At 39.1% G+C, this 14,865-nt stretch overlaps 1 protein-coding gene across 5 annotated transcripts in view; it reads right to left on the reverse strand.

The window, feature by feature from the left end:
* The window catches only part of MYO3B (myosin IIIB), a gene marked incomplete at its 5' end in the record, with an annotated part of 256,357 nt that overhangs the window by 236,241 nt on the left and 5,251 nt on the right, over window positions 1-14,865 (reverse strand). For 4 of the 5 annotated variants that reach the window (XM_080600928.1, XM_080600929.1, XM_080600930.1 and 1 more), the window contains one exon: window positions 9,429-9,583. In XM_080600928.1, coding sequence (XP_080457054.1) covers window positions 9,429-9,583 — 155 coding nt within the window. Of the gene's footprint in view, window positions 1-9,428; window positions 9,584-11,448; window positions 11,489-11,697; window positions 11,764-14,362; window positions 14,497-14,865 lie in introns of those variants that run through there. The other variant, XM_080600926.1, reaches the window with a different exon arrangement.

A 14,865-nucleotide genomic window follows, 5' to 3' on the forward strand; every position in this document is an offset into this window, starting at 1 on the left:
TCCTTATCACACAAGCCGTATTTATACAAGCTTCAGGTTCTCTGTTTAAATTTGGACAAACCTGACTCAGAGATATATTGGAAGGTGCCACCTACATAGACATAGCCAGCATCCCTCTGAAGATTACAGCAACATTACACTTGATTGTCTGCTGGAATATCCACACAGAATTCTCGTCATCTGTCCCCAGGTCACTGCAAACAGACAACCCCATAGACTGCTACGTTTATAAGTGTCCCTTGAGGCTCAGCATGTGTGCGTATTGGCTTCTCTGTCTGCTCCTGTCACAGAAATGCAACCTGTAGACCAGCTTCACTAGCTGCACAGGTATGCTGGCAGCTCTTTCCCAGTGCCTCGACATCCTTTCGCAGAGCTCTGCAGTAAGAGTATGTACACTTACAATGTGGAACACATCAATGTGCAGACTTAACAGGGCTTCTGAAAACCCCTTTAATTTAGCTATTACACGGAGCATAAGTGCACAGTTAAAACAGTAAACACCTTGTCATAAAAATTCCCTGTCTCAGCTTTCTGATGTTGCAAAGTCTTTCACCTTAACACACTATACTCAGGAATCCTAAACACCTTCTTTTGAGCTTGTACCATTTACTCTGAAACACCATGGATCTTTTCTCAGTCACTCCTCCCAATCTCAGTAGCAAGCACCCTTTTGTGAACAGAAAGGCTGATTTTTCTTTAAAACAGCTGGTAGTAATCTTTGTCCCTTAATCTCTCAGCCTTCATCCTTAGATGGTTCCTCTTCAACCCCACTATGTAACCAAAACCTCCCACTGAAGTCTGCCTCCCGGTTTAAGCTTAAGGCTTCATATCTGACTTGTCACATGGATTATTCAACACATTTAATGCCATTCATTCATCAGAATTTTCTTCTTTATTAGCTTTTGGCAGGTGCAAGGTTTATTCCAAACAATCCACGGAAGCAAAAGTAGATCAGACAATGTAAATACACCCCCATCCAAAACCATGCTTGTAGCCTGAGAAACTTAGACACAAACTTCCCAACATCCTGCTCTAAGGAACCTGCTTTGGCAGGAGGGTTGGACCCGATGATCTTCCGAGGTCCCTTCCAACCCCTACAATTCTGTGATTCTGTGATCAAACTGAAATCATATACTCCATATAGACTCCCTAAACTGTCCAAACTGTCAATATGCTCACATTATATGCTCATTTCTGTAAACAGACTTTCTCACACCACTACTATTCACACATTGGAAGGTTTGTTACCTAGTCTAGAACACCAATGATTGCACCAAAAAGATAATCCCTTAAGGGTGTTCCAGCAAAAACAGTATTTTGTGCTGCTTTTTGGAAATTGCCATATCTGATTGATATCCTTGTTGTATCAATTGTGCAAAGGTAATTTTCTACAATTAATTATTAATTTTCTGTTGTAATCAGACATCTGAGATAGTCATAAATATTAATATGTCCAGTTAATTCACTAATGAAAATTGAACTCATTCTAAAAATGGGATGTTATCTCAGAGGTATGCTGACCTAACGTTATGCTTAACCTTTACATTAGTGAAGCCAACTACCATACAGGAAGCAACTAACAGGAGCTGGAAAAAAATGATTTTGAAGGCACAGCACAGGAACAGGTTAAGATATCAGGACAAAACGGTGTTGTCTGTACCCTAGAAATATTATTTCACTTTTCCCTATCTCTAATTTCCTAGTTTGTAAAACTGGAAATAACATTCTCTATCCTTACACTCTTTTTGCAATCCTTGGGTTTCTCACTACCATTCCAGAGAGGTTTCCTCTTCAGAAATATAAATATCTCTTCTTTTTAGAAACTGAGTTATTGGTTTGTACATTTGCCTCTGTAACTTCATTATCCTTCTCAACCACTAAGAAACGTTTTGGGCTGCTAGCTGCCTGAGAGTAGTTCACTACCACCTACAGATTGCAAGAGCCTACAGGCACAAATTCCTCAGAGATAGCCAGCTGTATTGATATCATTCCTCACTCAAACCAGGTCAACATAACCTGCTAATAAAAGGATTAATTTACTATATCCACAGTAGACAATGCAGTTCACCAAGGTTTACAGAGCCACAAGAGAACAAAAATTAAAAGAAACAAGTTTATACCCATCTAGACTTAGGCCAACCTTAAAGGTTTTTCTTATCTAATAAATTCACAGGTCTTTTTCAGCTTAAATGCCCTCACAGAAAGGAATCCTACTTCAGCAGTCATTTTTGCTTTACAATCCATCCCTGTCTCTGGCGTAATTCCTCTTTGTCCCCTCCCTTAAAACTCAAACTACTACTCATTCATCTAAGAAGGGAGTAATTTGTTCCTTCCACCAAACTACTGCTTGCCACCTTCTGGAGAGCTGATGTGAATAGTTTCACCTGCCCCTGTAACCTACTTCAGTGATTACTCACATCTGACTAAACTTTTCACAAGCTGTCAGCCCCTTGCGAAGCATGACAGTAGCTGCAAGTAGACACACCTCAAGTAGACACACTAATCAAGGTGTTTGTCTCATTTAACTGTGTATTTTGATAATAACAAATGTTGCTGGAGTTACTGGTTCAGCATACAATCCTATTTTTGAGGGATGTAACAAAGCGGATCCAAGGTACGGCTACAGATCCCCTGTCTAGTTCAGTCCACAACATGGGGGAAAACACTGCTCTCATGAGTCTGGAAGCAGATGCACTACTGGGAACAGCAGGAAATCTTATAAATATTTCTTTCCTCTTGTCACTGCTGAAAGAGGTCATTAAAAGACCTTTACAAAGACTGTTGATTTTAAAACTGCAAATTCATGTGTCTTATCTTCAGGGAAAAAGCATCTCAGACCTACTGTGATTTCAGAAATGATTCACTCAACTCCTGGGCTCTGGGAACAAAAAAAGAAGGAGGAAAATTGAGGAGCTGTAAACCATGCTTCATTCTGTACCTTCAACAACAGGATGCCAGTGAAAAGTAAAGAAAAACAGCTAGGTGATAGCAGATTCTGATGCAGTTTTTTCTAATTTACAACTTTCTGCTAATTCAGATGTAGAAAGGATGTACAGTGCAGTGTTACAAAAACAGAAGGAATGAGGTACTCCACGTAAAAATTAAAGCCATTGAAAATTTTCTCTATGTGTACAAAGAAAATAATGAAAATCCATGTCTGTCAAAAGATGAAGAGACAATCATGCAAGTTTGGGAGTTATAAGTCCCTGATAAAAGATTTTATCATAATTATTCAAAAGGAAAGTACTGCAAAATCCAGAATTACTCCTTGACAAGGCAATTAGATTTTGTCAGGAGGTGAAGTCATCCATGCCAGAATTAATCTTATCTTGAGTGGGTTGAACTCTGACACAGCAAAGGAATCCAAAATATTCCAAGAAAAGAGACCTGCAGCAGACAGGCACGTAAGCTCAGACTTGAGCAAGATTAGCAGGCAAAACTGCATATCGAGTGTAAGAACCAGCACAGAATACTGCCCAGCACATGAAAAGATATGTGAGAAGCACAGTGGATTACATCATTTTGCAAAAGTTTCCAATGTGCCTGCTTCACTCAGGAGCTGCATTTAACAAGAACCCATTGCCCTCGGTCCCTGCTTGAGCTAAATGACAGCCACATACCCCAGTCAGTAACACCCTGTCCCTAACCCACGGATTTGGTCTCCTGGCCAAACCCTAAGCCTGCCTTGCTGCTACAGACTCATCTGGCAGTCATTGGCCTGTTGGCTAACCCCAAGCCAGGCACAATTTTTTCATGGCCATTATTTTTACTTGTTTAAAGAAAGACTGGTGATGATATGCATGCTACAGCATTGCCTGTAATAAATGATAAATTTAAGAATTCACAGACTCTTGGACTAAACTTTAACGGTCATATCTTACCCTAGATACTCTTTACATACAACATGCACGTTCAAAAGGAATATGGTGTAGAACATACAAGATACATATTTTGAGGTAAATAAACTGTTTTTTTTACACGTACTTGTACATGCATAGAGTATGCAATCATTTGAGGACGTAAGGATACATTGTTCTTCCTTAACTAAGTAGTTATTCAGACAATCAAGATTTAACTATGCAAAACCTCAAACTGTGAAGCTGAACCCTGTTTCAGAACCTGCTTTAAAAAGTCATCTGCCCCAAAAATAACTTTCAAATTTTATTTTTTTCTTCCTCCTATTAAATAAAAAGTTCTTCCAAAATTCTCATGACTTAGAATTTATTATTCAACAAAATTAGTCTTTGTCACAAATTATAAAATGATTCTGACTCTTTAAGTCTCTTAAGTTCAAGAAAGTGTAAGAATACTTCCTCTGGCTGATGAAATATTCATACCCATTTGTCATCAAGACTTTAATAAGTATGAATATAACCTTTTCTCTTTTGTGCAATACAGAACTGACAAAGATCTTTCCTTCATTTAATTTTGAATGTTGGAGTAAGATGCCTCCTGAAACACTCATAATAATTTCCATTTCCTGTACAACCAAGTAGAAAAGTTAAAATTTTCTTAGAAAGATGACTCCATATTTCAGGTACACAAGTAAGGTTTATATATTTGCACCATCCAAGGTTTACAGAAGTTTTCATCATTAAAACATCACACTTCCGTTTTCTGCATCTTTTCAGATGTGCCGTTGTTAAGACTCAGAGAAATCAGAATAACGACCTAGTTAGACCATAGATCTATGGACTATTAAAAATTTACTTCAATGAGTTTCTCATAGTGGTAGTACAATGTTCATGGCATCCTTACAAGAAATAGTCCCAGTAGCATTAACCCTCACAATTTCTTTTTGCAGATATTCATGTTACTTTGAGGCTGCACTCAGAATCACAGAATCATCTAGGTTGGAAGAGACCTCCAAGATCGCTGAGTCCAACCTCTGACCTAACACTAACAAGTCCTCCACTAAACCATATCACTAAGCTCTACATCTAAATGTCTTTTAAAGACCTCCAGGGATGGTGACTCAACCACTTCCCTGGGCAGCCCATTCCAATGCCTAACAACCCTTTCAGTAAAGAAGTTCTTCCTAACATCCAACCTAAACCCCCCCTGGAGCAACTTTAGCCCATTCCCCCTCATCCTGTCACCAGGCACGTGGGAGAATAGACCAACCCCCACCTTGCTACAGCCTCCTTTAAGGTACCTGTAGACAGTTTTTACTGATAGAAGACAGAAGAATCACTGGATGTAGCTTTCCCATACTAGTAACCCTTACTTAATTACTTAATTACAGGACAAAAAAGCTGAGTTCTTAGATGAAAAAATCGTAGTAAATACTGAACTAACATTCCTAACTGGAATTCACATGATACTAACCTACTTAGTATCAGATCCATTCAAATATTCCCTCAAACTCACTGACTATTGGAAGTCACAAAATTTTATACAATCTGTACACTCATATTTATACCAAAACAAAGGCAAGATGTTACACAGTAATACTACCACTCCTAGTAGTCCTAAAGGCAAGAAACTAAATACACGAAATAATAAAAACTGCCTACAAGTTATCATTTGAAATTTTGTTTTTTAAAGAATATCTTCTCTGGTGATTTTCAATGTTTGTAGAAGATGTACAGGTTGGAAAATGATCCTGAAATATGACCAAAACAAATTCATGCAAAAATGTAATTTTTGAGCTCAGACAAAAAACATCTTTCCATCTCATTTCAACAGCATGAACAGCATGTGGGTAACTGGGGAGAACAACCAACAAACATAGTCCTTCTTATGAAAGATCGCAAGCATGGAGACCAACTGGATAATGAGAAAAAAAAGACAAGTGAAATTCCCAGTTACTGTATGAGCCTGCAATTGGGGAGGGGTGGGGGGACCAGAAATAAACCTGTTTCAGAATAAAAGTATGATTTTATAGATTTAGAAAACACTCATGCACTGAATTCTTTCACTCTCTAGCTAAGAGCGACTACACCAAGGACCTCTTCCAGAGCCCCATCATGTGAAAAATCATTTACTGAGCCTTCACAGAGCTACAGTGCTGATCGCTGGATCCTTCTTCAGCTGCTTCAGCAGCTCCCACTCTACTACCAGATTCCTGACTTTTGAACACCTCATTTACAGCCTCCATGTTGCTTCACTGAGCAGTGCTGATGGCTGGTTCTCAGTCCCAGAGGGTTTCCAGTTCCCCGTGGTTTAAGATTACACTTCCAGTCTCCTGCCTCATGTGCATGCTATGAGAGCTTCTGTCAGTGCTCCCTGAGGAGCTCTTTGTAGTTCTTTCTTCCCAAAAGGTTAATATTCCCTTTATTTTCTTTCAGTCAACTCGCAGTAAAATGCAAATAAGAGTTGAACAGAAACTACTGAAATACCTGAGTTTGTATATGCACAGGTTATCAGCAGTAAGTACAGGACAATCAGACAACAGAGAGAGCTGCTACTGCCAATCAAATAGAAGCTAAGAGTAACGTTCTCCAGAGAACTCTGAAAATTGGAACCTACTCATATTTGGCAGCTAGAGCCACTCCATGACTTCCCACTTCAGGAACACCTTGCCAGTAACCAGGAGGAATGACTGCAGCATGGGGAGGCAAATCTGAGGAAGCCTTAAGATTGCTGGACCAAAAACAGTGCTTTGAGGAAGTGGCAGCACTGCAGCCTCGTTGAACATTTAGCACTGAAGGCTAAAATGCTATTTTTCCCATTTTGATTGTTGTGGAGTTCATCAGTTTGCAAAAGACATGCCCCTGGAAACTCTGACTTTCACATGTGGAAGCATCATTGTAATTTATGACAACAGCAGGGTGGGGTGGGGAGGGACACAACTCTGCCACAATTGTTTATAACTTAAAGGGCATTATCTGATTTAACAAGTACTCTGAACTGTATTCTTAGCATTCGTTTTACATGCATGCCCAGTCTTTCAGCCTGTCTTCTTCCTGCTCAGAGGGTAGACTAATTGTTCCAAATGCCTTTCCCCAATTGGGCAAAAGAAGGTGTTCATTTCACAGTGGCTAGTTAGCTGCTATGGGAGGGTGTGAAACTAAGCATGTTGTCTCAGCAGTGCTGTTGAACTCAGTGAGACTCTCAGCTGCAATCTTATGCCATCATAAATGCCTTTTATCAAGCTATTAAGGCAGCCAGTTTCTCTGTATGGCATATACATGATTACTGTCAGTCGTGATAGTCCTTCACTGCTGAAACTAGAAAGAGTCCAAACAACCACTAGTGGAAAGCAACTTACCCTATTTACACGATTCACTGCCCATCTCCTTTAGTTTATTATTAGCTCTTTCTGCAGACCCTCCAAACCTTCTGCTAGCATAAATTGCCTCAGTTCCCTGGACCTATGACAGGAACACCAGCAGGGGAGCTGCATTAACCTATTTATTATCAGTTGCTAAACTCAAGTCACTTTCTTTGAGACTAACACTGGTCCTTCCTCTACATCTGATCACAATATATATGATCTTCTGCACAGCAGTCAGTTTAGTTTTATGATCATTTTTTACAAAGACAGGGATCTTGCCACGAAACATAGAGCATCATTCTATGTACCTTTTACAAGCAAATTTAAAGTAGCATATTCAAAGTATTTTTTTTTCAAAAGAAAGACCCACACAGCTAAAAAAAAAAAAAAATCAAATGAATGGAGGAATTTTCCGCTGTAAATGTAATACAAATAATTTTTGAACAAGTTTCCAAGAGCACAACAAACTAAAGATGGGTGCTTTTAAAATAATCTGTAACTTTTTGAAGATACACTGTTCTTTCCTGAAGTCCTTTTTAATCACAGAAAATGTTTTGACTCATGTAGCATAGCTACTGTATTTATCTCTTTTCACAATCTCCCCTGGCTTGCTTTCAGAGCCATTAATTCAAAGCTCCATCTGCTACAGTTGCTCATACTGCAGGTGACATTTATGTTAGGTTTGTTTCCTCAGAAGAAAATGTATAAGAAAAGGTAGTCTGACAGGTCTTTATATCCACTTCACAGGCTGCACATACAGTATAAAGATCACCCATGTAACTATTGACAGAAACGGTGAGAGAACAAGTGAAGACAACAAGATGTGCACCAAACATGCCCTCTTCTTACAAATGAGGTGGAATTAATTGCATCTATCATACAGTCCTCTAGGAAGTTTAAAACACAGTGTGAAAAATGTACAAGGAGACAAGAAAACTGCCATCCCATTCTAAGCTTTTTACTATTCCTGGTCTAGTTAACACAATCAGTCTGAGTTTATTCCACACACACAGAAGAAAACTGTTAACAACCGAAATATTACATACTTTCAATAACAGAAGTTGGGGCTTTTAATTTTTTTCTTTTCCTTTCAGAACAGCTTTTGCAAACAGATAACAAATAGGTCAGTGACAGGTTGTTTGGACATGATACAAAGATGACAGGATAGCTCCATGACAGAGGTGAAGTAACTAAATGACAGTTACATAGGCAGTATCTTTACTATTTAGCTGATATAATTAGAGATCAGAAACCTAAAAAACAACTTCTCTCACCCTATACCTCCAGGTTTTGCCGGCAAATCTCCTCAAAGTCAATTTTAAAGCAAATGCTTTGATGAGACAACAGAATCTGTGGTAAGCTGCTGAGCATTTGAAAGCAAACCATCTTCTACCAGCAAGAGTCTTGGTGTGTTCAGTGGACTGACCCTCAGGTCTTTATAACCCTAAGGGGCAACTCTTTCTCCAGAAATCACTGCATCAGAGTAAGTTATTTCTCCATTTTCATTTTCTCTCTGTTTATGCTAATTCTTACTTCATGTTAAAATTTACTGTCAATTAGATAATTTCAGATACATTTACCCAGGACAAAAAACGCAGGAGAGATGCTGAAGAAAGAAGTGTCTCTGGAATCCCTAGCTCTGACTTTCTTTCAGGCCCAGAATAACTACAGTTCCCTTCTAATCTTCAGTTCATGCTGGGCTGCGTAGCAGAGAAAAGTAGAAGTACAAAGACCATGAAAGAGACAGGAATTGGCAAGGTCACCAAAGAACAGCAGAACAAATCACTCTCATAGCTGAACTACCATAAACCATTTCCCTCTTTCCCTGCCATTTATTTAATGCCTAAGCTGAAGACAGAAGTAGCAGAGAACACTGAATCAGGAAACTCTCCACTTGGCAGAGCTTAGTAAAATACTCCTTGCTCATGAAAGTATTTACAAGAAAAAGAGACGGGATTTTTCTTTTTCCAAGTAGTAGTCAAATATAAAGACAAGATCACCTGGGGATCAGCATCACTATTCCAATTCTGCACCTACCCAGGAAAATAAAAAGAGCAGAGCCAGCAATCTTCTGAACAGTTTTAAACAGTACTTTCTGTTGTTTCAGATTTCAGTGCCAGAAAGAAAATTTTCCCTACATTTTTTTTAATCTTGTCCTCTATTATCCACGAAAAATAGCCAGTCTATATACTCAGAGAGATGCCCCTACCTTGTTATAACAAAGAGCGAGCCCAGTCTATTTTTCCATGCAGCACCCATCATTTCCATCTGAATCTCAAATCTAGATTGATGACCTGACCCGAGCAGCCCATGGCAAAACCAGTGCAGGACCCTTTGCGGGACACCTCCCTGACAACACGACATTACAAAGCCTTTACCAAGGCCTTCACAGTATGCTGTTTGTTAGGGATACTGAGTCCTCCTAAGGAACTGCTGCTCAGCAAAAACCTTCTGTTTCCTGACAATCCACAGCAGAAAACAGCACACCTGGTGCAAGGAAACCACAGTTAGTGGACTCTTTGAGACTTCCACACCTGTGTCCAATGGCAAGAACGGGAAAAGGCTGGGAAGGCAGCAGAGACAAGGCACAACTGAACAGCTAGCAGCCTCCGTGACAGAGCTGGAACTGTGTCAAGGACAAAGTGAGGGGTTCACATGGTACTATGGCAATCCATAGGTCTTAGGGCAGTCTTATCCAAAGGTATCATTGCAACACTCCACGATCCTCCACCTAGCCCCCTAAGTGTTTATATATTTGCAGGTCACACAGTATTTTGGAGAGGAAACCATGGCAAATAGTACAGATCGATGTGCATTCTACTGATTTATATATCTTGCAAAGACAGCTTTGTCAAAGATAGAGGCATCTGCTGGCTAACAGGAATCAGGTCTTTTATATACATGGATAAGTGCCTACCCCTGCAAAAATCTAACTATATTTTGCGAATTTTTTGTGCTAATCTAAGTATATTTTGTCTTCCAAGAGTGAGGATCACCTTAGTGTGACAGCACCAACTGTTTTGTTATTAGCTCCATTACCACAATGTCTTAGAAAAAGCTACCCTTGTCTCTACCGACACGCATATAGACACGCAAGATCTTTAACTTAACACTTATATATGCAAATCCTTAGTTGGAACCTGTGTTGCCTTCAGCATTAATATTCCCAGTAAACTGATTTTTCTTTAAAAATAAATATTATTAAATCTGTGAGTTTCTTTTCACAATAGGTTGACACTGATGTAGCCGTGAATCCTGATAGGAGAGTAAGCTTTTTTTCTTTTTTTTTTTCTTTTTTTTAGCAAAGAACTAAAACAGCAAAAAGCATGCCATGAGCCGATTCTCCAGGCAGGAGGTATAATGAAAGCAGTACAGGCTGCACTCTTCACAATCCGTTCTTCCTTACTGCATTATGGTTGCAAAAGCTTATTCCACTTCCGATACTGTAGGCACTACCCATCATCAGAAACATCAACACTACAAACTCATAACTCAAGACTAGCAGCTTTTAAGGTATGATTTATAACAATCATTCCTTTGAAGAAAACTAACAGGTAAAGCCTGTAGAAATTAAACACTGTAGTTTCTCTCAAAGATGAAGCTGAAGAGTTCCCTCAGAAATACAACTAAGAATTCTTCCAGACGCAGAGATCTGTATTTCATCATGCCATGCACCATACAGTTCAAAAGTCTCTGCTTAGCAAGTAGTTTCTGAACAGGAGTAGAAAGAGAAGTAGCTGAACAAGACCACAATCACAAGGGCAGTTCTACCCTTCGGGAATGTTACAAAATGGGATTAACACTTCTAATGCAACCTGAGTCAAATACAGTTGTGCTGTCTTAAGCGCATGAAGGCCACACTGAGATGCAATAGCAGAGTCAGTAACCAATGTTATTTTGAATGCCTGTTTTCAGTGAGTAATGTATTAGTCCTCTCACTATGGACTTGCTGTTACAATGAACCTGGGAGTCAGCTATTTTGCCTAGCTTGATAGGTTTAATTTCATTGCTTGAGAAATAAATAAATCAATAAATAAAGGTTAAGAGATACAGCTGCAAGCAGAGCAAAACTTCATAGCTACTAGCTGCCCATCTGGAATATAATTACGACACGTTAGCAGAACAAGACAAGGACTTATCTATTTTGTGGGAAGGGAGACAGAACAACACAATACATTTGTTTTTCACAAATATGCCATAGGAGATGAAGTTCAAAAATTGTTTCTTACCTAATCCAGTTTACTTCAGGACTTGCTGAGTTCTCAGATGCTGTAACAACAAACAAGAAAAAGTAAAAGCTTGACAGCTTTCAAGACACTTGAGATCTTTGGCATTTCTCCAGCTGTTTCAAAGTAACAGGCTACCCAAGCAAACAGCTGTTGATATACAGGAGCCCGATTGCATGCATTACAGTTCTGTTACAAAGCTGATTAACAATAAAAGAGAATAAGGTGAAAAATTAAAATTTGCATCCTTACCTGACATAGCTCCTGTTGGCCATATGCTGGACTCAGCAAAAGGTGCTGTCCCTCTGAGCAATAAACCTAGAACGGTTGAAGGCTGAATTATTAACAAGAACATGAGGAGTTCTCAAGCACATGATGAATGAAACAGAAATCCAAAACTTGTAGCCTGATTTACTTTGTAAAGGGAACTTAAGAGAGTTTCCTGAATGCTCGTTCAGTTGATCTATTTCAAATACACGATGGCACATGGAAAGAAGCAGCATGGTGCTTTACTGCAATGCAGGGTTAACGATGAACACAGTTCCCTAAACCATTTTCACAGTAATCTCTTACAAAGTGGAATTTGACTATAATGGAAATGGCTGACTTTTATTATATGGCTGTTGTATACATTCCCATTCCCCTAGTCGCCTCTCTTCAGTCATTAGCAGCTAATGTGCTTCCAACGCTGTGTTTTGGCCTCCAGCTTTTTTGTACCTAAGACCATAGATGTGCTCTTCAAGCAGCTGATAATTGCACCGATACAGTCTCTAAGTTCATACAGTATTTCTGGTTTAAAATTGGGTCATCCAATTAACTTTGAATATGGCACAGCTGGAATGAAATCAATGATTTCTGGGCAAAGGCTGAAAGTTCTCTAACATAACTTTGTGTCTTTTGATACTGCTGATAGCAATTAGAAAGTAGCAACCAACATAAGAAGCCTTGCCAGGATGAAAGAAAAAATTGACATCAATTTCTCCTCTCAAGAGAATTTTCTAGTTCTTCAGTATTATGTTCTGCAGAATTCTTATTAATACTTGCAGTGCTGTGCAGCACACTCTAATGATCAGCACAGCTTTCAGAAAGTGACCTTATCTATTCAGAAACTCAGGTTCCTAATTCTAGGGGCGGGAGACACAGGACCTGTGAACATTAACATGGAAGTTGGACATTCAGACTGAAATTCACAGCAATGAGAACACAGGACCGGTATGTGGAGCCAAGAGGTGGGCAACTCTGAGGAAAAGGCCATACCTGAAACTCAGTCTGCATGAGGGAAGCAACTCGGTGCCTCTGTGCAACTGGGACTGAGAGCCTCAACTTTCTTCTTCTGCTTAAGTAGCTTCCCCCTATTGAAATTTAGTGTTCTTTCTTATACCTTGCTCTGGACTCTCTTCTGCACTGGCTTGTTCTATCACCTGGTCGAGTATTATTTCCAGAAAGTCTACTCTGGGTACCCAAAGCACAAGGACAAAAATAGAATCAAGAATAAGGCAAAGTGCATTTCTTACACATTTGGTGGGTAGGACATAAAAAGTTTGTATTTGAGAGGAAACAGTAAGTAACATCTTGCAGTGACCTTAGGAAGTCTGTACAACTCACAGACTTCAGAGAAAAGGAAAAAAATAATTTGGGGTAATCAGATAAAGTACTGGAGGGGAAAAACATGAAACTGAGACAAGGAAAGTAAAATAGGAAGGGGTGGAAATATGTAGAGCTTCACAGACACAGTAAGAGACACTTGATATAATGGGAACAAACTGTAAGGATCTGTAAGATTGAATTATATGATAAAGCAGGAGTGTAATCAGCAGGAGGAGAAAAGTACATGTAGAAGATCAGAAGGAGAAACTGAAATTGGGCTATGATGAGGAAAAATTTAAAAAAATATCAAGTATAACAGGTATATACAACTAGGTATAACTAGTAAAATTCAGACCTAGAAGGGCCGCCTAGGAAAAAAAAAAAAAAAGTAGGACTGGAAAGCTGCGTCAGTACTTATGTATGAACATCCAAGAGACAAACTGAATCCCAGGTTTGAATCTCAGTCAAATGGCTGCCTCTCACATTTAGACACAAAGAAGTTGAACAACTAGTTCCTGCTTCCAATGAGCAAAACCCTGCTAAATAAAAGATAGGACGTGTATATTTATTCATACAGATGCTATCTGCTTTACAGAATACATAATTTTCAGTTATTACACACAATGTGGGCATAATAATTCATTGCAGATTAAAAACAAACAGATTTTTTCAGCAAAATTAACAGCTTAATATATTGTTGAAGCTTTCAGCCAAGAACTCTGAGTCCCTGGAAATTACATCCCTTTTAAGTGTTTCAGGTTGCTTACCACAAAAATTGATGGGCTTAATGTAAGCATTTTTCTGCGAATTGGAGGGGTAAATGATTCATAATAGTTCCTGCAGTAGTAGTGGTATGAGCAGAAGACAGACGGAGATGGAATTTTCTTGTGAACCACGGAAACTGTGTGTAAGCTGAGAAAGGTCCATGCTCAGCCAAAAAATACACTGTCCTTGCAGAATGTTAGACAAACAGCTGCCTGAATTGGTACTTGTAATTATGCCATTACCTCACGTATGCTGAGCACATTCACCAATGTACCACTCACGCCTCCCTCCACAGTCAATATGTTACCATCAGCACAGGATGGAGGAAAAGAAAATTGATTTCAGCTACTTTGTCATCAACCATAAAGCCATCGTGCTAAACTAGCAAACAACAATACATTTTCCACAGCTTTATACTTTCTCCTCGTAATCTGACCAATAAAGTAGTGTCTATAAGAGCAGGAGGAGCAATGAAAGATGCAAAAGGTCATGTGCTAGCTTTAACTCTTCCCTTATTCCGAGACGTTTTTATCTCATACATGCCCTACTACTATAAACTACTCACCTGTCCAGTTTGCTTGGGGTCTGTATGAGGTTTTTTTTTTCACCCTTCTTTTATCTTGCTAATCCTTAGGCTCTCCCCTCATCACACTTTCTCCTCTCTTGTATTTGCTTGGATTAGATCACAGGAATTTACCTCTAGAAATGAAGAAAAGGGAAGTTTGTAAGAACTAACATAAGAGAAGCTACAGCTACAAACACACAGTATCATGTTAAGTGCTGTTCAAATGACAGTTTAAAACTATGGTTAAAATAAATAAATAAATCACTGGACAATTTTTCTTAAGCAGAACAAAAGCAAACCAATGCCAGAATTTTCAGTATTTCAAAACACTTTCCTGAACACAAACATTCTTTGAGGACCCTCATAGCACTCACTGCACAGTCTACAAACACCTTGTTCTTTATTCTCTTCTTCACTTCCTCTGTGGCAGAAGGCTGGTAAAAACCCTGTTTTTCTGCAATACAGAATATTTCTCTTCCTCAGGACAAGCTTGCACTCAGGAG

The sequence above is a fragment of the Anser brachyrhynchus genome (genome assembly GCF_964034855.1).
Source record: "Anser brachyrhynchus genome assembly, chromosome: 7".
In the NCBI taxonomy this organism is placed as follows: Eukaryota; Metazoa; Chordata; class Aves; order Anseriformes; family Anatidae; genus Anser; species Anser brachyrhynchus.